At 58.5% G+C, this 22,345-nt stretch overlaps 2 protein-coding genes and 1 long non-coding RNA gene across 3 annotated transcripts; 2 read left to right on the top strand and 1 right to left on the bottom strand.

Annotated features, from left to right (window-relative positions):
* The first annotated feature begins 451 nt into the window (after positions 1 to 451).
* Positions 452 to 3,458, top strand: LOC129630992 (uncharacterized). The gene is made up of 3 exons (XR_008703843.1): positions 452 to 937; positions 2,201 to 2,432; positions 3,320 to 3,458. It is a non-coding gene; the product is annotated as an uncharacterized LOC129630992 (long non-coding RNA).
* Positions 3,283 to 14,358, bottom strand: PRPF31 (pre-mRNA processing factor 31). Its single transcript, XM_055551642.1, has 14 exons — positions 14,198 to 14,358; positions 11,845 to 12,029; positions 11,693 to 11,753; positions 11,154 to 11,237; positions 10,417 to 10,514; positions 9,735 to 9,841; positions 8,882 to 9,051; positions 7,545 to 7,702; positions 7,067 to 7,156; positions 5,461 to 5,588; positions 5,312 to 5,384; positions 4,723 to 4,851; positions 4,521 to 4,619; positions 3,283 to 3,675 (listed from the first exon to the last, which is right to left on the bottom strand). The coding sequence occupies exons 2-14, from the start codon at positions 12,019 to 12,021 to the stop codon at positions 3,550 to 3,552; spliced, it is 1,500 nt and encodes a 499-aa protein (XP_055407617.1). The 5' UTR covers positions 12,022 to 12,029; positions 14,198 to 14,358; the 3' UTR covers positions 3,283 to 3,549.
* Positions 14,359 to 14,385: 27 nt separating this feature from the next.
* On the top strand, positions 14,386 to 22,302 carry TFPT (TCF3 fusion partner). Its single transcript, XM_055551656.1, has 6 exons — positions 14,386 to 14,771; positions 15,136 to 15,394; positions 20,271 to 20,341; positions 21,443 to 21,512; positions 21,593 to 21,805; positions 22,149 to 22,302. The coding sequence occupies exons 1-6, from the start codon at positions 14,749 to 14,751 to the stop codon at positions 22,266 to 22,268; spliced, it is 756 nt and encodes a 251-aa protein (XP_055407631.1). The 5' UTR covers positions 14,386 to 14,748; the 3' UTR covers positions 22,269 to 22,302.
* Positions 22,303 to 22,345: the final 43 nt, after the last annotated feature.

The raw sequence follows: 22,345 nt of genomic DNA on the forward strand, positions 1-22,345 counted from the left end.
ATATAGGCCTATCATTGCTCCGGCCGCACGTCGCTCTTGCCCGTCGAGCTCGCTCTATTGGTTCTTGTTCGGGATGCGGCCGGCCCCCTCTCGGTGATTGGACAATCGCTGCAAGGCGCGGCGTTCGATTGGCTTCCCGCGCGGGCTGCTAGGATTGGCTCACGCTTTCTTCCCCGCTCCGCCTCCTCCTCCCGCCTCGGGGCACAACACGCCAGCGCGAGGACTTGTGCGTCAATCCAGATGCCTGTGTTGCCCTGATTGGGTACGCCCGCCCCCCTCTCGTAACCCAATTGGTCGGAGGGAGGAGCTAGGCTGATCAGGGGCGGGAAGTCGTCCGTCAAGTTTGGAGCCGTCTTCCATTGGTCGTGGGGGGACATTCTGCCCTGCAGTCATTGGCTGGTCCAGGAGTGGGTGGGGAAAGCGGAGGAAGGCATGGAGAGTGGGCGTTAAAGGCCGCGTACCTAATCGGAAACAGACAGGTGCCTTCAAAGCCGGGGCCAGGTTGAAGGCACCTGCCAATCAAGGCAGCCCCAGGGCGGAGCCAGGCAAGAGCGTCCACCCTTTCCCCTTCGTGGGCCCGGCTGTCGTTCATTTCTGTCCGTCCAATGATGTGGCGAGTGGGCGGTACCCGCTCCTGTAAGCGTGTGAAACCGGGCATCGCAGGCAAGCTTGGACCAGCGCGCATCCTTCCGCCTGCCTTGTGTCTTGGCCAGGCGGACCGGTCTCTCAGTTGCACGACCCATCTTTGAGACTCAGAGGAAGGAAGAAAAGGAAGGAAGCAGAAGATAATGCCCCAAGTCACTGACATCACGCATAGCTGCACTGGTTGGGAAGCGGCATGAAGTTTTTGGCCTTCCTCTGAATGGTGACGTGATTGTGGGACAGTAAGTCTCCTCCGCACCTCCGTTCGCTTGTTGTCGTGAGGACGCCGCAGAAGGTACAGATGGGATTCCGTCCCCCGCCCCCCCCCCCCGCGCACCTCCCCCCACCATGATTGTCGCCTACTGGTCCTTCACATCTCAGCTCGGTGGTCTTCTCTTGGAGGGAAAACTTCCCTGACCTCCCGTTCTGAGCGGTCCCATTGAGCCCTGTTCATTAGAACCTGCTTTTGCGAGTATGCCATCCTTTTCCTAATGATTTGAGTCTTCTTCTCTCAGTAGAAAGCACTCAGTAACCATTTGCTGAAAGAATACAGGGATGAATACGGGGAATGACTTGTGGTTCAGACTTGCTAGGTACCGGTGCTTCTGCAAACCAGGAGGCATTTGCCCTGGGCCACACAGTGGAGATGGGAAGTCAGGTCTGCCCAGCTCCTCTAGGAGGAGGAAAGTAAGGAACTCCAGGGGAGATGCAGGTGAGAACATTGGAATCATCTGTGGCAAGGCAGGCACTGCTTTTAGGTTCACCCAGGCCTGGGGAGTGAAGCCTAGGGATCTCTATTTTTACAAACTTCCTGGTTGATCACTAGAGTGAAGAGTTATTGATCCATAACAGCCTTGTTATTCAACATGTGGTCCCTGGATAGAGTAATGTCTTTAAGATGGCTTAAAAATCCCTTGGGGGTTTGTCAAATGCAAATTCTGATTCAGGAGGTCCCAGGCCCTGCTTTTTAAGATTCCCAGGTGATGGTGATGGCCCACCGTCCACACTTTGAGTAGCAAGGGTCTAGGGCAATGGTTCTCAAATTTGGCTGCACATTAGAAGCACCTGGGGGCTTAAAACAATTCAGATACTCAGGCCTTGCCCTAGACCGATTAAATCAAGAGTTTCTCGGGATGGGAACCAGACATGGTAATTGACTCTGAAGATGATTCGAACATGCTGCTAATCTGGGAGAGAACTTTCTAGAGTAGTAGTTTTCAAAGTGTTAGTCCCTGCATTGGCAGCAATAAACACCACCTGCGAAGTTGTTAAAAAGGCATGTGTTTGAGCCCCACCATAGACTAACTGTGTGCTTCCCTGGCGGCTCAGCAGGAAAGAATCATCTGTCAGTGCAAGAGACGCAGGTTCGATCCCTGGGCGGGGGAAGATCCCCTGGCGAAGGGAATGGTCACCCACTCCAGTATTCTTTTCTGGGAAATCCCACAGATAAAGGAGCCTGGCGGGCTACAGCCCATGGGGTCGCGAAGAGTCGGACATGACTGAGAGACTAAAAACACACACATACACATAGACCAGCTGAATCAAACTCTCCTTCCAGGTGATCCTGAAGCATACTAAACTTGGAGAAACTGTTCCAAGAAGATGCAGGGCTGTCAGGCCAGGTGACTGAGATTCCTTGAGACTCGACCTCTGTGCCCCTGTCCACTGGTTCAACGGTTCAGTCTGGCCGGGGCAGGGACTCTGACAGGTGGCCCTTCCCTGGCAGACCCACAGGCAGAGGTCAGCAGAGGTCATCACTTTCAAGCAAGGCTGATCTACACAGATCCAGGGTAAGTCTGGGAAGACAGTTCTGTGGCCTGGGGTTATCTGGCCTTCAGAAAGAACCTCCCAGGTGTGCACACTCTTTCACGTGAGGGAGGGGAAGAGTGCCCCTGGGAGGAGGGGGAGACTGGGGTCCAGAGACACACAGAGCCCCGAGTGGTGATGGGGGAGCCCCATGGAGAGAGGTTTCAGCCAGGACCCAATGAGCTGGAGAGAGACCCAGGGAGACACTGCGAGCTGGAGAGGCCTGGCTCCCCGTGGGGCTGCTCCTCCAGGGTGGCTGAGGATGGCTGACCTCGCAGGTCAGCAAGTAGCTCTGAAGCCAGCTCCCAGCGCAGAGCAGGCAGGCCCTGGAGGCACAGCACTCTCTTTACCTGGCAGGTGCTTTCGTAGTGCTGGGTGCCCCCCAGGGCAGGGCACCTGTCTGCCCCACACAGGTAGGGCTTGGCGCACCAGGGTGGGAGCGGAAGGTCCTCAGCCAACACTGGAGTAACAACAGTGCCCCCGTCAGGCCCTGAGGCTGAGCCCGGTGCTGAGTGCTTCCTGAGCAACTGTGTGTCCCCACGGGTGCGCCTGGCGATGTGAGTGGGGAGGCCTGCAGGGTGGAGACCAACCGCCCACGATGCCGCAAGCACCCAGGTGGCCTGTGCTGGAAGCTGGGGCCTCAGAATGAGCGCGGTTCTCGAAGGGGCCTGGAGATGGACAGGGCGCTCCTCGCCCCAGAACCACACGAGGAGGAGGTAACAGGCCCAGGGTAAACCTGGGTTCTGCAGAGCCCAAGCTCTGCTCACCAGACCCCAGAGCGCTGACTCCTCAGCCACCCAGGTGGCTGAAAAACACTCACTCGCCAAGACTGGATCCTGATAACGTGCTTTTAATTACATCCATTCCAAAGGTACCTCCTTTCCCAGTTAAAGACGACGCGTGGTGAGGCCTGGCTGTGTCTGCGGAGGGGGTGGCGAGCTCCACGCGGGGGGCCAGCTCCTCTCAGGCCTCACTGGCCGTCATGCCACAGCGGCTGACCTGGGACGCTGCTCCCTGCTGGCACCCCCAGCCCCTCCGGACCCCGACCCCCTTGCGGGGGGCCCCCGTGTCCCTCCAGCCAGTGATGGCCGGGCGCCCCCCTCAGGTGGACGTGATGCCGCTCTTCTCGCCCTTGACCTTGAGGAACTCGGCCATGCTGGAGAAGTACTTCTGGTTGGCCTCCGCCACCTTCTTCTCCGCTGCTTGTGGGTTCACAATCTCCAGGCCCTGGGCAGGGGAGGGACATGGGGCGGGGTGGGGAGACGGCCTGGTCTCTAACAGCCTCCCAGTGAGGGAATCGTGGCGTGTCAGGGGCCCACAGCCCTTCCTGATAGGCCTGGGGTTCTGGGCAAGCATGTGGAGGGCGTGCCAGCCCCCAGGTCTCCCCCACCCTGGGAGATCCTCTGTGGTTCTGGGGGTGAGGCAAGCCAGGAGGACCTGGATCCCTGAGTTTGTAACAAGTTCCCCAGGCGATTTTAAAAACACCACCGTGTGAGAAAAGCTGATCCCGTTCAGTTTCTGAATGAGGACACCAAGTCCCAGAAGTAAGAGGTTTGCCTGCAGTCCCAGCACAAACTGCACCAGCCCCAGCGAGGACTTAACGACCTGCTCTGGGGGTCTGACGCGTGGCCTGCGTTGATCCAAGTGTCTCACACCCGGGGATTCGCACCTCGCTGAGGCTGCCTCTGGAGGCTCCGTCTCCCTAGTCCTTTCAGTCCCCAGCACTCTCCGCCTCCCAACACACTATGTATCTTACTTGTCTGACCCGAGATAAACTCCTAGAGGGCAGAACTCCCTGGTGTGTGTCTGTCCATCTCGGTGCCTGCGACAGTGCCCCCGGAATTCAGCAGGCATCCCTCGGGTGGCAGCGGCTGGGCCTCCTCGGGGCCACACTCAGTGGTCCCCGTGAACCTCGCCATGTGCTAGGAATCCAGATGCAACCTTGGGGGCTTCTTTGGAGCCCCCCGCCCAAACCCATGGCAGCCCCGAAGCAGGGCACGGCTAAGGAAGCAGCAGCCCAGGACGGGGGAACACGGCCTTCGCCGGGCCTGCTGCCCCCAGAGAGCTGGTACCTGGAGTGGGGTGAAGGCCACGCTGGAGGCGGTTCCCGACGAGCGGTCGCGGATGGTGGACTTCCCACCGTACACCACGCTCTGCTTCTGCAGGGTCCGCTGCGGGGAGGGCAGGGTGCTCAGGGCTGTGGCCTGGGTCTGCACACCCATGCCTGACCCCGTACCTCAGGCCCCGCCCCCATCCCCAGGGCCCGGCCCACACCTGCAACGTCTTGGAGATCCTGGCTTTGGTGGCCTCGTTCACCTGCGTCTGCCGCACCCGCCCGCTGCCCGACTTGCCCAGATGGCCCAGGCTGAAACCCAGGTCCTCCTGGTAGGCGTCCTCCTCGATCTGGTGGAGGGGAGACGTCCAGGTGTCAGTTGCCCCTCAGTCAGCCCAGGGCTCCATCCCACCCAGGACCGCCTGGGCCCCGAGTGCAGGGAGCCTTGCTGGGGCCCCGGTGAGGAGCACGGGTCCTTTTACTACTGCTTGAGCTGAGGGGGAATGTGTGTGTGTCTGTGCCGTGTGAAGAACTCAAACAGTTTTCACTGATGACACGTGAGCTAGTTCCGGCAGGACCAGCGGAGTGATGCTTAGGTAGCAAGGGCCTGGCAGGGGTGGGACCTGGGAAGGCCTGGACAGCAGGGTGGTGGGGTGGGGAAGGTGGGGGGTGAGCCTGGGGGCCTGTGCGGTCACGGAGATCCCTCTGGGGCTGGAAGAGTGGAGGCCAGGGAACCAGGGAAGGGGCTGAGGTGTTGCCATGGCCACAGGAGTGGAGGGGATGCGGGGGCTCGAGGTAGGGGGGTGTGACCTCTCCGAAGCTCATGCGGTTGGCCTGCTTCCGGATCTCTGTCAGCCCCAGCCGCTCCTTCATCTTGCGGTACCTGGGGCAGAGCAGGGGGGTCAGCAGGGAAGGGGGAGCCTCAGCCCTTCCCGCCCCGCCTGGTCCCCAGGCCCCACCTGCGGCCGCCTCGCTTCTTGCGCTGCCCGTCGAGGGGCGCGGGCAGCGGCTTCACCTGCTTCACGGGAGGCGGCTCCTGCCACTTGTCAAACTTGCGCTCAATCTCGTCCTTCAGCTCATAGCCCACCTGTGGAGGGTGGGCTGGGGTCCGGCAGCAGCTCCCATAGGCCTGGCCTGCCCCCCGCCCCAGCTCCTCTCAAGTCAGTAAGGGGGATGCCCTGGAGACCACCGCACCTGAGAATCCCACTGGGCTCTTCCTTCAGGAAGGACCCCAGTCGGCCCCCGTCAGCTCCTCTGAGGACCCAGGCTCTCCGCAGGGCGCACAGGCTCAACGTGACCTACCCTGTCCCACCAGCTCCCCCTCCCCAGGGCTCGCTGGGCTCCAGCCTGGCGCTGACTATCTGACTGCTTCAGACCCCGTCCCCCAGAGTCCACGGGACTTGCCTGCTCTCTGCTTGCAGGTCTACGTTAAACCCTCACCTCCTCAGAGCAGCCCTCCTGCCTTCCAGATTCATCAGTCTAAGCCCCCTCAGCACCTCCATGACCTCCTCTCCCCCAAGTCTCTACTCAGCACCCTGGACACCCTGCATATTGACCAGCGTGTGTCTCCCCATCACCGCCCGCCCACAGCCAGAGTGGAGAAGCCACAGAGTAGGACTTTCGTCTGGCTGTGTCACTGCCGTACCCCGTGGTCAGAGAGCCCCAAACACTGTGCCAGGCTGGGTGCCTGGAAAACCATACTGCACGGGATGGACACATCTCCCGTCACAGAACAGGTCTGCCCAGGAAGATAGGCTGACGGAATAAATACCAGCATAGCGGCGGAGCTGGTAGAGGAGACAGACCCGCTGCAGCAAAGAAGTTCCTCTCCCACCCCAGGGTGTCCAGAGACACTCCGCTGCGGCAAAGAAGTTCCTCCCCTGCCCCAGGGTGTCCAGACACAGACCCCAGTGCAGCAAATAAGTTCCTCCCCCGCCCCAAGGTGTCCAGACAACCCGGTGCAGCAAAGAAGTTCCTCCCGCACCCCAGGGCGTCTACTACCGACTGGCTCCTGTGAGCTCGCCACTACCTGCAAGCGGGGCTCTGCAGGCGTGACTGGGCTGGGGATCTCGAAACGGGGAGTGAGAGCTTGGTGGTGTGTGTGGGCCCAGTGGGATCACCGGGGCCTTAAAGGGTCAGAGAAGAAGTGGAGGCAGGGGCAGAGCAGGGAGAGCATGCAGACGCTGTGCTGGCTCTGAAGATGGAGGCAGGGGCCCCGAGCAGGGTGCGCGGTGGCCCTGGGAAGCTGGAAACGGCCGGGAGTGGCCCTCCGGAGCTCAAGCCTCTGGAGGAGCAAACTTGGCCAGCACCGCGGCTTCAGCTCGGGGGACCCCCGTGGGCTTCTGACCTACAGGACTCTAAGACCGCAACCCCATGTCCCTTTGGGCCACTGCACTTGAGGCCACCGTCATGGCAGTGTGGGGGAGGGGACGCCGCTCTGGATGGAGCCCGACTCCCCCCTCTCGCCGTGAGTCCCCGTGCGGGGGGGTCTCCTGATGACTGCGCTCCTCGATGGACGACAGACAGGCCACAGACAGGCCGCGCGGACACTGACGCCGCCCTCACCTTCCCCTCCGTGCTCTCGTGGAAGCTATCCACGCGGGCTGCCAGCGTACACTTGGCGGCCACCAGCCGGGCGGCTTTCCGCCGCAGATCCTGGGGCGATGGACAAGGAGGCGGGTCAGCGCAAGGCATGAGCGTCAGAGCCCAGGCTTCCCGGAAGTGCCGCCCTGCCGCCCCTGCCGGCAGCCCACCCCCACCGCGGCTACGGGCCTGCACTGATGCGCCACGGTAACCAGTGGTCACCGCTGGTGTCTCTTTCCACCTTCTCTCCCGTCTGCAGGCGGACCAGGTCCAGTTCGCCCACGTACAGACGGGGAGACCGAGGCTCAGAGCTCGGGCTCCGTGCGCGGCAGGTGGGTGGCACTGACGGAACCCCAGGCCAGCCCATCGCTCTGGCCTCCTTGCACCCGCCCGTGCGGCCCGCCCTCTGGCTCCCGACGCCTGCCGCCAGCAGTGACCCAGGGACCCAGGGGGCGCTCACCGGGGGCAGGGACTGCACGATGTCGCTGTGGTAGATGTAGCCGGTGTGGGGCAGCACCGAGGTGGACGAGAAGCCTGACAGTGTCTTACGCTGCGCCCCAAGCAGCATGATGTTGCAGGCGGGCATCTTGGAGAGGTTGGTCAGGCCGCCGGCCACCCCTGCGGCAGGAGGGGGACAGGCGTCAGTGGGGTGGCAGGGGGGTCCGCCGAGCACTGCACCTTCACAAGAGTTTCCAGCTGCAGCCCTGAGGGGGCCCCGCCAGGGAGCGTCAACGTGTCCCATCTCGGGGGGATTCAGAGGGGCTCCGAGAGGGGAAGTGACATGCCGGAGGCTGCACAGTGAGCCCCTGGCGCACGAGGAACCTGACCCCGCGTCTGGGAAGCCACGCGGCCTGCCTGTGTTTCAGGGGGTGGTCACCATGCCAGCGGCCCGGGTGTGAACCACCTTTGGGTTCCAAGAGCGTGTCTGCAGGTGTGGGCAACACCTCCGCTAGTCTCCAGGGTGGAAACCAAGGCACGTGACATGGTTTGCCCAAAGATGTGAGGTCAGAGGTGGTGGGGAGTAGGGGAAGCAGGAGTTCATCCTTTCCGCAACCCTGCACACGCTGCCTCACGGACAGAACTGTGTCCCCCACAAATTCACTCGCTGAAGTCCTAACCCCCAACATTTTAGAATCTGGAGACAGGGCCTTTACAGGGGTGAGCCAGGTGAGACGATGTCCCAGGCTGGACCCCCAACCATGAGGACAGGTGCCCTGATGGGAGGAGGAGACCGGGACACGGGGTGACCAGGAGAGGACACGCGAGCAGGGGCCGTCCACCCCCAGGAGAGGCCGCGGAAGCACCCCGCCCCCACACCCAGTGCTGGTCTATCCCAAGGACAGATCTCGCCGTGGAAGCCCCGCCTGCGGTGACTGACACGCTGCTTTATCACACATGTGCCCGGAAGTGTTCCTTGGCTGAAAGGACCAGGTGCCTGGGGGAGGTGGTGGGGGGCGCTCTGCAGCCGCAGAGAGCCCCAAGGAGGAACAGACACACTCTATTCCTATCACGCTGCCAGGACCAGCGCCCCCATTTTGCGGGGAACCCTGGGGCACAGAGAGCTGACCCATCACCAGGCGGCCCCGGGTCCCCAGCCCCCCCACTGGCCACGCCCCGCCGCCCCTGCAGCTGCCGGGCCCCAGCTCTGCCTGCCGCCACTATGGTCTGCGATCTCCGGACACATGAGCGGGTGGGGGTAGTGGCCGCGTGCTGGGCCCCAGGACGTGTAGAACACCCCCCGATTCACAGGAAAGGGACAGGCCTCCCTGAAGTCATGGGTGCGGGGCCGGGCCTCACCCATGATCTTGGCGGCAGTGGAGGCCCCAATGATGATGGAGAGGTTGGGGGCAATGAAGGACATCCGCGACTCCACGTACTCGTAGATGCGGTGCTTGGAGGCGTTGAGCTCTAGCGCCATGTCGCAGGCCTCCTCCAGCCGCTCCAGCTCCTCCTCCGACAGCTGCTGCCTGCGGGGTGGGGGCACGGCTGGGGCGGACCGAATGACCCCGACCTCCGGGGGTCCTGTCCTGAGTGGTGAGGGGCCCCACCCTCCCCACCAGCCCCGAGGCCTGGAAGCGAGGGCCGCAGGAAGCAGCCTGTGGTGGCACACCCCTGCCGCTTTCCCGTCTCTGCCCGGGGCAGGCAAGCTGGCCCAGGCCAGGCTGCAGCTGGGCTCTTTGCAGGTGTTCCCTCTTTCTGAAATGCTCCCCCCAGCTCCGCGGACCCTGCAGGTCTGGCCTTGCCGACCAGCCAGGCCCCCGTCCAGCTGCTCCCCAGGAGCACCGTCACCAGCTGCCATTGACCCTGCCCATTCACGGCTTGTCCGGTCAGAGCCCTGCTGTGGGGTGATACGCCTCTGCCCTTCTCTCAGGCCCGCCACAGACGCTGAGGGGCAGGGGGAGACCCTGCGTGCCCCTTGTTAGGGGACGCCACTTCTAATTACAGGCCTGTGCTCCGCCGCACCCCTCAGGACCATGGGTTCTGGGGGGAGGCTGGCTTCCCACTGCCGGGGACCCCGGGCCCAGAGCCCGGCTTGCAGGAGGTGCTCGGTGAACATGTGGCAGTGCAGGGACCAGTCCTCCTGACACCGATACCCGTGCCACGGGGGCCCCCGACCGACGGCTGTTGGACGGGCCTGCTGGGTACGCACCCCTGGGTGGTGGAGGCAGTGACGCTGACGACCATGATGGTGGCGTTGGTCAGTATCTGCTGCAGGTTCTCATTGTTCTTGCATTTGTCCAGGCTGTTGCCCAGCTCCTGGGGGAGGAGGGGGCAAGGGGGGGAGGCCCGGGGATTCAGGAGGCTCTAGAACCTCTCCTGCAGGGACAGTGGCCGCCTCCGTCTACCCCCAGTTCCCACAAACCCGCGGCTCAAAGCATCCGCACTGTCTGCCCTGGATGGGCTCACCCGGAAGCAGACAGTCCACCTGCGGAGGACAGGCTGCCCCCACAGGCCTGCTGCCCGCGTCCACTCCCAGTGCAGTCTGACTGCGTCTCCTCCCCACCCCCATCTGCTCGACTCTCGCGGGAGCCTGGGTGCTGGCTGGTGTCTCGCCTTCACGTGCCTGACCCTCCCGTGGGGACCTTCCCCTCAGACCCAGAGCCTCGGAGGCCAGATTGACCTGATGACCTCTTACACTTGCCTCCTCCCTCTCCCTGAACGCTCCAGGGCCTGTTGCCATCTCGGGGTCTTGGCTTCCCCCAATCTCTGCTCCCTGTTCCCATCCTGCCTCTGGCCGAGAGCTGAGTGACCCCCCAACTCAGACCCAGAGGCTCCAAGAGCAGGGCGCTCTCAACAGGCGTGGTGGCTGGGGGCCCCTCCTCTGCACTCACCTTGACGGTGCGGATGTAATCCAGGGCGTTGGGGACCAGGGACTCCAGCTCGGGGAATCGCTTTGAGTACTTATCCCGGATGAACTTATGGATAATGTCTGGGGGCATAGGGCAGGCAGGAGCCCGATGAGGGGCAGGCAGACGCTGCTGGCTCCCCCAGCACCCATCTGCCCTTCATCCTGCAGTGAGGGAGCCCCTCATGGCAGCTGGGCTCACAGACACACAGCACAAAGGCTGCCCCTACTGCTGGTTGCGGCTGTGTGGATCAGTTCTGGTCCATAAGGCGTAAGGGCAAGTCACACGGGCAACTTCCAGGTCACTCATTTAAAGGAAAAAATGTGCCCTCCTCCTTTTCTCTCCTGATTTTTTTTGCTGATGGGGATGTAGAGGTGATGGCTGGAGGTAGGTAGTCACTTTGTACCATGAAACAGGTGACAGATCAGTAAGACTCAGACAACCTGGGTTCCTCATCCAGACTTTCCCATGAGACGAAAATACACTTCCTTCTCATGTCACCATTCTGTTCAGTAGCTGAACCTACGTTTGAGCTAATACAGGGGCTTAGGGGCAGGACCCTGGGAAAGGCCAGCAGGGACGGTGGCCTGGGATCCTGCCCGCCCCTCAAGTGGGGACGGGAGAGGCTGTGTGGGACACCAGGCAGGGCTGTTTCTGCTTGCCCTCCCGGTGCTCACTCAGCTCATTCTCAATCTTCACTGCTTGCCCTTCCCGGTACTCACTCAGCTCATTCTCGATCTCTACTGTTAGGTTGTTGGCGTCTACGATGACCCGATACTCAGGGGCCGCCTCCACTGGTCCCATCACTGTGGGGACGAGAAACAGCCTGGTATGGGTGTGTGTCTAAGCACCCACCCCTTCCCAGGTCCCAGCTGGATGAGGCCAGAGATGTGGCTGGAGGGGGGCACAGAGGGGCTGAAGAAGAAACTAAGGAACAGGTTTGCGTGTCTGTAAACCTCCCGTCTTTCCATCCCGGCCAGTCTAGATTTGACCTTATCTCTCCCTGGAACTAAACCCTCTTGGGGCTCCCTGAGGACTAAAAGCCATGCTCCCTAGAATAATGTCTGAGGGCTCCCCAAAGGCTGGAAGCTCCAGGGCGGGGGGAACCAGCGCTGTGTCTGTTGCCTAAGCTGCACCCTGGGGTGACTGGCCCACGGCTCCCTCTCCTGGTACAGCTCTTCCTCCAGTCTGTTCCTATCTCTTCATGCTCTGATCACGACAGTGGAGACAGTACTGTCACGACTGGAAGGGGAGAAGGCACCTTCTGAAGCTTTGGCCTGCTTGCTGATGTACTCCTCAATCTTCATCATGATCTCGGCAAACTGTGCGGGGAGAAGAGCAGAGTCAGAGCCCAGGTCCTGCCAGAAAAAGGGGGCTGCTGCCCGCGTCGGCGTGCCCGGGACCTCCGCTCACCATCTTGCTGTCCCACAGCTTGGCGATGCTCTTGACTGAGTCCCCAGAAAGATCCAGCTGGGTCTCCTCCTGCACATCCTCGATGGCCGGCTCCTCCTCCTCCTCCCCATAGCTTCCTCCCTCCTCTTCTTCTGCCGCCTCCTCGAGGTCGGCCAGGAGCTCATCAGCCAAAGACATCCTGAGGCCTGTAGGGAGGAAAGGCAGGGCTCCCCTTCACTATGGTGAAGGGGTCCCCCGGCCAGAAGGCCCTGGTCCTTCTTGATCAACCCCACTTGCACGCAGGCGCCGCAGGGACAAGATACGTTCATTTGCTTTGCTCTCCGGCTCCTAACGGTGCCTGGCACATCACAGACGCTCAACAAACACCTGCTGAGTGTGAAGCCACCTCCCAGAACCAGGTGGTCTCCAGTCACAGCTCACCCTTCCCAGCCTCATTTCACTGGACAAGACACCGCACACCCTCACACCAATGTCTCTAAGACTTATTAGGAAAAAGCACACCCCCTCCTCTTAATGAGATACGACCTCTTCTTACATCCTCCTTTTCTTCCACCCATTGCAGAGGCCCCACCCCACCAATAGCTGGGCCCCAAATGGGTGATAGATATCCTGAAATAATGGTCTCCTCAGATGTCAGGACAGCCAGGCAGGGCCTAAAATGTCCAGAGCCTGAAGGCCAATCACCTCAGGCCCAGAGCAGCACCTCATCCACCCTGGGAAGCTGTACAGACTGTTTTTGTAAAGCCCACACAAAGCACCATTCTACAAGGTACAATCCCCTCACTCTGTCCTCCCCAGTGATTTTTTTTTTTTAATAAGAAATTGCTCCTTCTTCCTGTTCTTTTTCAGTAAGACATATGTATCATATACATGCTACTATACAGAAAATAGGTAACCAACAAAGACATGCTGTATAGCACAGGAGACTCTATTGAGTATCTTCTAATAACCTATAAGGGAAAAGAGGGACTGACAGTCAGTGGTTGAGACTCCGAGCAGACACTGCAGGGGGAGTGGGTGTGATCCCTGGTCAGGGAACCAAGACCCCCCATGCCCTGCAGCTTGGCCAATAAAACAGAAACACAACACTGTCAATCAACTATACTCCAAAAAAAAAAAAAAAAAAGATAAAGTTTCAAAAAAGCTTTAGGGAGTTTCCCAGCGGTCCAGCGGTGAGCACTTGGTGCTTACACTGCCATGGGCCCGGATCTGTCTGTTTCCTGTATCTCCACCACCTAAGAAAACATCTAGCATATGGTAGGTATTCAAGATGTACTGGGCAAATGAATGAATAAGTGACTTAAATCCTTATGCTAACCACGTCTGGTTTTCTTTCTCCAGTCTCTGAATATATTACTTTTTTCATTCCTAACGCAGGGACACAAACAATATTTCTTGCAGCGTGGATCTTCCCTGACTCCGAGACTGAATTCTATCCTGTTGCTGTACAATTTATGAACCAGTTTGTTTACTTCAACACTTGAAATTCTCTAAACTTCTAACATTTTGTTTGATGTCCACCTTCCCTATTAAGGTAAAAGTTCCATGAAAACAGAGACCGTGTCCATTTTCAGCGCCCAGCTTAGCACCTGGCACGGAGTAGGTGCCACGACCTCGCCTGACACCAGCCCACCTTCCTAGCCTCAGCCTCTGCCCCTATCCCCCATACCCCACGAGTCCTCACATTTCTTTCTCTTACCCACTTCTTCCCCTCGCTTTAGGTCTTCATACCCTCCCTTTTTTACCAGCTCAACACCTCCTTATCCTTCAGTTCTCGTCTTCTATTCCAGCTCCAGAGTAGATAGGTTGCTTGAGAATACACACAGCACACGCCGTGTGTGTACCCTAAGGCGCATCACACATTACTTATTCAAGTAATGACTTGATTAAGCCTGTTTCTCCAGGCACCACCATGCAAAGCACTAAGACACCCAGGAACGGTTTTCCTGCTCCCGCTAAAACCCCAGAGATGTAACCCTGAAGGCGCTCTGAGACCCTTGGGTAGTCGGTCTACGAAGGCCCGCCTTTCTCTTTGCATACTTCCTCCCCCCAGGCCCAGGCACTTCCCTGGTGGCTCAGATGGTAAAGCATCTGCCTACAATGCGGGAGACCTGGGTTCGATCCCTGGGTTGGGAAGATCTTGGGAAGATCCTCTGGAGAAAGAAATGGCAACCCACTCCAGTACCCCTGCCTGGGAAATCCCATGGACGGAGGAGTGTGGTAGACAACAGTCCATGGGGTCCCAAAGAGTCGGACACGACTGAGCGACTTTCACTCCCCTCCCGCCCCTCCCCCACCCACCCGGCCCGGGAATCCGACCACCAGCCCTTCCCCCGTCTCCATCACCGCTCACCTCTTCCCTCCTCACACCACGGTCTCTAGGAAGATAGCGTCCAAACAGCGGTCGACGCTCACTGATGACGTCTCACCCTCGCGCCCTCGTCGAGGCAAATCTGCGCTTTGATTGGCCACCGCCCCGCGTCTTTCCCTAAGCGTTTGGAACAACTTTATTAGCACCTGAAGCTAAGCGGAGAAGGGGTGAGCAGGGCGAAAGGAGAGGCGCCTTATCCAGCTCGCGGCCCGCTGTGAACTGAGCCCGATAAACAGACTCGCCGCAGCCTCGCGACAGGGTGTCAGGATAAGAATAAAGGGCAACTGAGACGAACGGTGGAGGCGTTCAACGAGAAAGCAAGGCTTAGTTTAAGCCGGGAGTCAGGGTGGAGGTGGAAGGGTTACGGAGCGGAACCGGAAATAGGAAACTACCACTCCCAGAAGGCGTGGCGGCAGAGTCCCGGATGTTGGAGCCGCGTAGCCTGACGGGAAGGGTAGTTTTGCGAACCACTTAACCTACGGAGATTGCCGAGGTTGGAAGTTCTGGGGCCTGGGGCTCCCCGAGCAGGAGAGATGGAACTGGAGCAGAGAGAGGGGTGAGTGATTTTGAGGAAAACTTCGAATCTCAAAAGACATTGTAGCTGCATGATAGCAGTCTGCGCTGAGGACTGACGCGGGGGTGCAGTTCCTTCAGCTTAGGGTCAGGGGTCCGTACTCGAGCATCCTGAGGCAGAAGGCTGCGGGTCTGGCGGAGGCCGGGACCCCTGGGTCTGGGTGAAGGGTTGGGGCTTGAGTTGTCCAGTGAAGAGATCTGGATTCTGGGAAGGGGTGGGCTGGGAGCCTGGACTTCTGAATCCTGGGAAGGAGTGGGCTAGGGGCCTGGACTCCTTCCAAGGCCTCAACGAGGAGGGATTAGGAGACGGGGCGTCGGGGTCCCTGAGCACCCCCCCGACCTTACAGGACCATGGCCGCCGTGGGCTTCGAGGAGTTCTCGGCGCCGCCAGGCTCGGAGTTGGCGCTGCCTCCGCTCTTCGGTGGTCACATCCTGGAGAGCGAGCTTGAGACCGAAGTGGAGTTTGTGTCCGGGGGTCTGGGCGGCTCCGGACTCCGGGAGCGAGATGAAGAGGAAGAGGCAGCCCGGGGCCGTCGGCGGCGCCAGCGGGAACTAAATCGCAGGAAGTACCAGGCGCTGGGTCGGCGCTGCCGGGAGATCGAGCAGGTAGGTGAGTGTGGATCCCCCTCTTTGGGGCTCCTCTGGCCTGAGTTAGTAATCCTTCCCAGTGTCTGCCTGTCTAGGTATCCAGCCTTCCTTGCCCAGGTGAATGAACCTTCCGTCTATTCATTCATTCATTATTTAGCACCTAGTGTGTGTCCGGCACCCTGCAAGGCACCTCGGAGGGCTGTCTCCTCTAGGAGCTTCATTTGACAACACAAAGCAGCTCACTGCTAACCACTGATCTGACTTTTCAGATCTCACACCCCTGACATCATTTACTCAGGTCCTGTCCATTCTGCCTCTCCGATCTCTCTCAGCTCCTCCTCCATCCCCACAGCCTTTGCCAAGACTCAGGTTCTTTCCGCTGAATCACTGCGTTAGCCTCCTTGGTGAGAAGGAGGATGGAGTAGGAAGCCGGGCCCAGATCTTGAAAGGCCACGAACATGATAGCAAGAAGTTTGGGTTTTTTCTTTTTTGAGAGTAAAGGGAGCGATCAAAAGGTTTCAGATAGGAAGGAACAGGGTCAGGTCCGGGTGTTTGAAAGACTGTCTTTGGTTGGACTCATTTGCTAGGGCTGCTGTATCGAGAACCACAGACAGGTGGCTCAGTAACAGAAATGTACTGTCACAGGGTCTGGAGACTAGAAGTCTGGGATCGAGGTGTCAGGAGTGTTGGTTCACCCTGAGAGCTGTGAGCGATAATCTGCTATCTGTTCTGGGCACCCTCCCTGGCTTCCAGTGGCTCACTGGGGATCTTTCATGTTCCTTGGCTTGTCGATCTCAGCTTTCAGAATCACATGGCGTTCTTCCTGTGCTCTGTGTGTGTGTGACTGTCCCACCATACTGGATTAGGACCCGCTTTATAATAGCCTCATTTAGCCTGATTACCTTTGTGAAGAGCTTGTGTCCAAATAAGGCCACATTCTGAGGTCCTGGGAATTAAGACTCCAACACACCACTTTTTGGGGACAGAGTCGGACACGACTTAGCAATTAAACAACAAAAATCCAGCCCATGCCAGTGTTGTTGGGTGAGTTCTGGAAGAGGGGGGCAGCTAGTGTAGTGGCCCAGGCAGGAGAGGAGGAGGCCTGCACTCGGGTAGGCGCAGAGGAGAGGAAGAGGCAGGGATGACAGAGAACTAACAGGGGAGTGAGGTTTGAGCCGAGGCTTAGGGTAAGCAGGAGCACGGCAAGCTGGAAAAGTACGTTAGGAACTTCACATAGCACAGGGTTTGCTCAGGACTGGAGAGGCACTTGGTTTGACGGGGATGTTGGGGAGGGGATTTGAAGGCCAGGCTGAAGGTAGCAGAACCAGTGGAAGTGCTTGGAGCAGGGTCAGCTCTGGATATTAAATTACATACATTCCCCTGAAGTGCATGAAGGTTGAACCTATGCATACTCGGTGGCCAGCAGTCCCAGTCCTCCATAAATACCTATAAGACACTCAAGACAAATGCGCCCCACCAGCAGTTACCAGACATTCCTAGAAGTACTCTTTGTAACATGGATTTATGTATATGTATAGATAGGAAGTTGGTAATGTAAGTATGAGTGAGTGAGTGAAAGTCGCTCAGTCATGTCCTACTCTTTGCGACCCCATGGACTATACAGTCCATGGAATTCTCCAGGCCAGAATACTGGAGTGGGTTGCCTTTCCCTTCTTCAGGGGATCTTCCCAACCCAGGGATCCAAGCCAGGTCTCCCACATTGCAGGTGGATTCTTTACCAGCTGAGCCACCAGGGAAGCCCTAATACAAGTATTCAGTTCAGTTCAGCTCAGTCCCTCAGTCGTGTCCGACTCTTTGCGACCCCACGAACTGCCGCACGCCAGGCCTCCCTGTCCATCACCAACTCTTGAAGTTTATTCAAACTCATGTCCATCGAGTCAGTGATGCCATCCAGCCATCTCATCCTCTGTCGTTCCCTTCTCCTCCTGCCCCCAATCCCTCCCAGCATCAGAATCTTTTGCAATGAGTCAACTCTTCGCATGAGGTGGCCCAAGTATTGAAGTTTCAGCTTTAGCATCAGTCCTTCCAAAGAACACCCAGGACTGATCTCCTGTAGAATGGACTGGTTGGCTCTCCTTGCAGTCCAAGGGACTCTCAGAAGTCTTCTCCAACACCACAGTTCAAAAGCATCAATTCTTCAGCACTCAGCTTTCTTCACAGTCCAACTCGCACATCCATACATGACCACTGGAAAAACCATAGCCTTGATTAGACAGACCTTTGTTGGCAAAGTAATGCCTCTGCTTTTTAATATGCTGTCTAGGTTGGTCATAATGTTCCTGAGTAGGCGTCTTTTAATTTCATGGCTGCAGTCACCATCTGCAGTGATTTGGGGGCCCCCAAAAATAAAGTCTGACACTGTTTCCCCATCTATTTCCCATGAAGTGATGGGACCAGATACCATGATCTTAGTTTTCTGAATGTTGAGCTTTAAGCCAACTTTTTCACTCTCCTCTTTCACTTTCATCAAGAGGCTTTTGAGTTCCTCTTCACTTTCTGCCATAAGGGTGGTGTCATCTGCATACCTGAGGTTATTGAAATTTCTCCCAGCAATCTTGATTCCAGCTTGTGCTTCTTCCAGCCCAGCGTTTCTCATAATGTACTCTGCATATAAGTTAAATAAGCAGAGTCACAATATACAGCCTTGACGTACTCCTTTTCCTATTTGGAACCAGTCTGTTGTTCCATGTCCAGTTCTAACTGTTGCTTCCTGACCTGCATATAGGTTTCTCAATAGGCAGGTCAGATGGTCTGGTATTCCCATCTCTTTCAGAATTTTCCACAGTTTATTTTGATCCACACAGTCAAAGGCTTTGGCGTAGTCAATAAAGCAGAAATAGATGTTTTTCTGGAGCTCTCTTGCTTTTTCCATGATCCAGTGGATGTTGGCAATTTGATCTCTGGTTCCTCTGCCTTTTCTAAAACCAGCTTGAACATCAGGAAGTTCACGGTTAACGTATTGCTGAAGCCTGGCTTGGAGAATTTTGAGCATTACTTTACTAGTGTGTGAGATGAGTGCAATTGTGCAGTAGTTTGAGCATTCTTTGGCACTGCCTTTCTTTGGGATTGGAATGAAAACTGACCTTTTCCAGTCCTGTGGCCACTGCTGAGTTTTCCAAATTTGCTGGCATGCATTGGAGAAGGAAATGGCAACCCACTCCAGTATATCTTGCCTAGAGAATCCTAGGGATGGGGGAGCCTGGTGGGCTGCTGTCTATGGGGTTGCACAGAGTCGGACATGACTGAAGCGACTTAGCAGCAGCAGCTGGCATATTGAATGCAGCACTTTCACAGCATCATCTTTCAGGATTTGAAATAGCTCAACTGGAATTCCATCACCTCCACTAGCTTTGTCTGTAGTGATGCTTTCTAAGGCCCACTTGACTTCACATTCCAGGATGTCTGGCATGATACCTAATATATATAAACCAGATCCATTTATTTTTATTATTGTTGTTGTTTAGTTGCTCAGTCGTGTCCAAGTCTCTGTGACCCCCATGGGCTGTAGCCCGCCAGGCTCCTCTGTCCATGGGATTCTCCAGGCAGAATACTGGAGTGGGTTGCTGTGCCCTCATCCAGGAGATCTTCCCAACCCGGGGATCGAACCCACGTCTCCTGCATTGGCAGGCAGGTTCTTGACTGCTGGGCCACCTGGGAATATTTCTGACCAGGAGGCTTTTGGCTCCACTCCATCCTTCAGCTCCCCTCAACCTCTCTTCTCTCCACGACCACGCGACTCTTTTCTCCCCCAGTGATTGCAAGGCTCCTTGTATCCTTCTGTTCAGAGTCTTTCAGTGCAAGGGTGGCGTTGGCAAAGTGAGCACTCTCCCGAGAACACCCACTCTATGCCAGGCTGGGAACCTTCAGCCCATGGCCCCCCGCCCTCCCCCCAAGCAGCAGCAGGTATCCCGAGCCCTGTTTAACAGCTGAATGCTGGGTTCCAGAGAGACTCACCATTTGCTCAAATGGAGCTGCACTTGAGCCTCTGCTCTTAGCCCAACCCCAACCAGGAGTAAGTTACGTTATTACTCTTTGACCAGTGCAGAAACTTGAGGCTCAGAGAGGTTAAGTAACTTACCCAAGGCCACACAGCTGAGAAGGGCAGCTTGGTATTCCAACCCAGGTCCTTCTGACCCAGAAGCAGTCCAGTCCACGCATCTCCCGTGACAGGCCTACCTAAAGCAGCCACCTCCTGCCCTAATCTCCAGCCTGTCTCCTGGTTTGGAGTCCTTGAAACACTATCACTCTGTGAACAAGTCCTCTGGTTGGCAGGGTTTAGGGAGCAACCCCCTGCCAGGCTCTGCTCCAGGCCCTGGGGACAGGGGCACAGACCTCAGCCCATTGGAGCTTCTGTGCTGGCGGTGGAGACACTGAGGACACTGAGTAGAGACAGAGGCTGGAAGGTGGCGGAAGAGCGGAGCTGAGTGGGGTGGACCTGGGGCTCTGGCGTGGGAAGTGGGGGAAGCCTGAGCAGGGGGCCTTTGACGCAGGTATTTTTCTTTTTTTTTAGCCACATTGTGGGGCACGTGGGGTCTTAGTTCCCTGAGCAGGGATCGAACCTGTGCCCCCTGCCATGGAAGTGCAGAGTCTAACCTCTGGACCTTCAGGGAGGTCCCTGAGCACAGTCTGAAGGAAGTGAGCCTCACAGGCCCCTGGGGAGGAGCGCGCTGAGTGCCCCCAGGCCCAGCCCGTGCCAGGGAACTCCAGTGTGAGCGGAGTGCACCAGGCAGTGGAACAGGAGAGGCAGTGAGCAGGGAAGTGGCACACACACAGGCCCTGGAGGCCCCGGCCAGTCTCCCTGGTGCCCAGGGGCCCCACTCACCGTGCTGATCTCGGAGCCCAGCTATCGCGTGCTTTCTCCACCTCCCCGCAGGTGAACGAGCGGGTCCTGAACAGGCTCCATCAGGTGCAGAGAATAACTCGGAGACTCCAGCAGGAACGCAGGTAACCCCCTTGGGGCCCCCGTCGCACGTCTCAGCCTCTGTCCCTGCCATCTCCGGTCGGGCCTGGGCAGCAAGCTGAGTCCCAGGCCTGGGGCGGCGGGTGTGCCCCCAATGAATGGGGTGGGCGGAGTGCAGGAGACCAGCCCGAGGGTCACAGACCCAGCCTTGAGCCCTGGTCTGCTGGGTGCCTCCAGGCCAGCCACACCCCTGTCTGAGCACTAGGCCACCATCAAGGCAGGGTAATGCCCGGATCACAGGCTGCTGAGGAGCCATCGAGGCAGGGCAATGCCAGGATCATGCTGAGGATCAGGCAATGCTGAGGACTGAATGGGAGCCCTCGGGGCATGAACTCTTCGAATTCATTCACATGAAGTGAAAAACGTAGCTCCTCGGTGGCCCTTGCCACTCTCATGCTTAGTGGTAACCAACCAAGTTCATTAAGAAGTGAAATTAAAAATTCACTCCCTCGGTCACACGAGCCTCATTTCACATGCTGGGTAGCCACTTGGTTCCGATTTTCAGTGCACGTCAATAAAAATAAGCAGAATCGACCATTTCCACGTGTCAGTCACTCTCACCACATGCCAGGTGCCCGAGGAGAGGACAGGTGGCAGCGGCTTCTGTAGCGGACAGCCTCAAGAGCAGCTGGCACGTGCTGGGAGGAGAGGTGCATGGAAGAGGCTCCGCCCAGGTGCTGGCTTATGGGGACCATCTGGTCAGAGCTCAGAAGAGACAGAAAACCAAAAAGCCTGCGGGAGCAGGGAGCAGGAAGAGAAGGCAGGGTCATGAGTGAGGGCCCTGGGCCCGCCTCCCAGCTACCAGTGAAAATGACAATGTATGTTTGACCAGTTACTGAGCTGACACCCCACCCAGGCCTGTGGCACCATCGTGAGCTACCGTGCCGCTGTCTGCAGGCCGCTCCGGTGCGGGGGTCACACCCCCGGGTTCCAGAGCAGGAGCTGAGGTACAGAGGTCCCCCTGTCCTGCCCCGAGTCCACTGGGCACCCGGGTGTCTCAGACCTTCAGGGTCAGAGCTGCGCTGCATCCCCTTCCCGCCTGCCGGGCGGAAGGTAAAGCGGCTCCCCTGGCGGCTTCTCTGCAGGTTCCTCATGAGAGTGCTGGACTCCTACGGCGATGACTACCGCTCCAGCCAGTTCACCATCGTGCTGGAGGTGAGCTGGGGTTGCGGGTGGGTGGGCGAGCCCGGAGCCCGGGACATGGCCTTCACCTAACCCCCTCTCCCATCTCCCAGGACGAGGGCAGCCAGGGCACAGATGCCCCCACCCCCGGCAATGCAGAGAACGAGCCTCCAGAGAAAGAGGGGCTGTCCCCACCTCGGAGGACGCCTGCACCCCCGGAGCCAGGCAGCCCGGCCCCCGGCGAGGGGCCCAGCGGGAGGAAGAGGCGGCGAGCACCCCGCGACACCCGGCGAGTCGGGGCTGCGCTGACCCCAGAACTGGGCCCGGTGAGGGGGACTGGGGGGAAGGGAGAGGGGTGCAGGGGGAGCGGGGTGCACAGGGGAAGCAGGGAAAGGCCAGGCTGGGACGGCTGGGGAGAGAGGGCCTTGCAAGGCGGAGGAATGGGGTGAGGCTGGCCTGGGAAGGAGAAAGAGCTGGAAAATGCCAGGCGGGGGTGGAGAAGGAAGACGTGGAGGAGGTTCTGGGGAGAAGGACAGATACCCGGGCGGGCTGGCAGCAGAGCAGGGAGAGGGGGTGGGGGCGGCTCTGGGGAGCGTGTACGGGGACACGGGGACCTCCTGTGGGCCTTCGGGCCAGGGCCTCCTCACGCCCCACTCTCATCTCCCCCAGATCAAGGTTGAGGAAGACTTTGGCTTTGAAGCGGACGAGGCCCTCGACTCAAGCTGGGTTTCTCGGGGGCCAGACAAACTGCTGCCCTACCCAACCCTAGCCAGCCCCCCCTTTGACTAACTCACTCCCCCTCAATAAACCAGCCCCCACTCTCGCCTTGGCTGCTGCCCACTGTGCCCACCGCTGCCCACACGCAC

The sequence above is a fragment of the Bubalus kerabau genome, chromosome 17 (assembly GCF_029407905.1).
Source record: "Bubalus kerabau isolate K-KA32 ecotype Philippines breed swamp buffalo chromosome 17, PCC_UOA_SB_1v2, whole genome shotgun sequence".
In the NCBI taxonomy this organism is placed as follows: domain Eukaryota; kingdom Metazoa; phylum Chordata; class Mammalia; order Artiodactyla; family Bovidae; genus Bubalus; species Bubalus kerabau.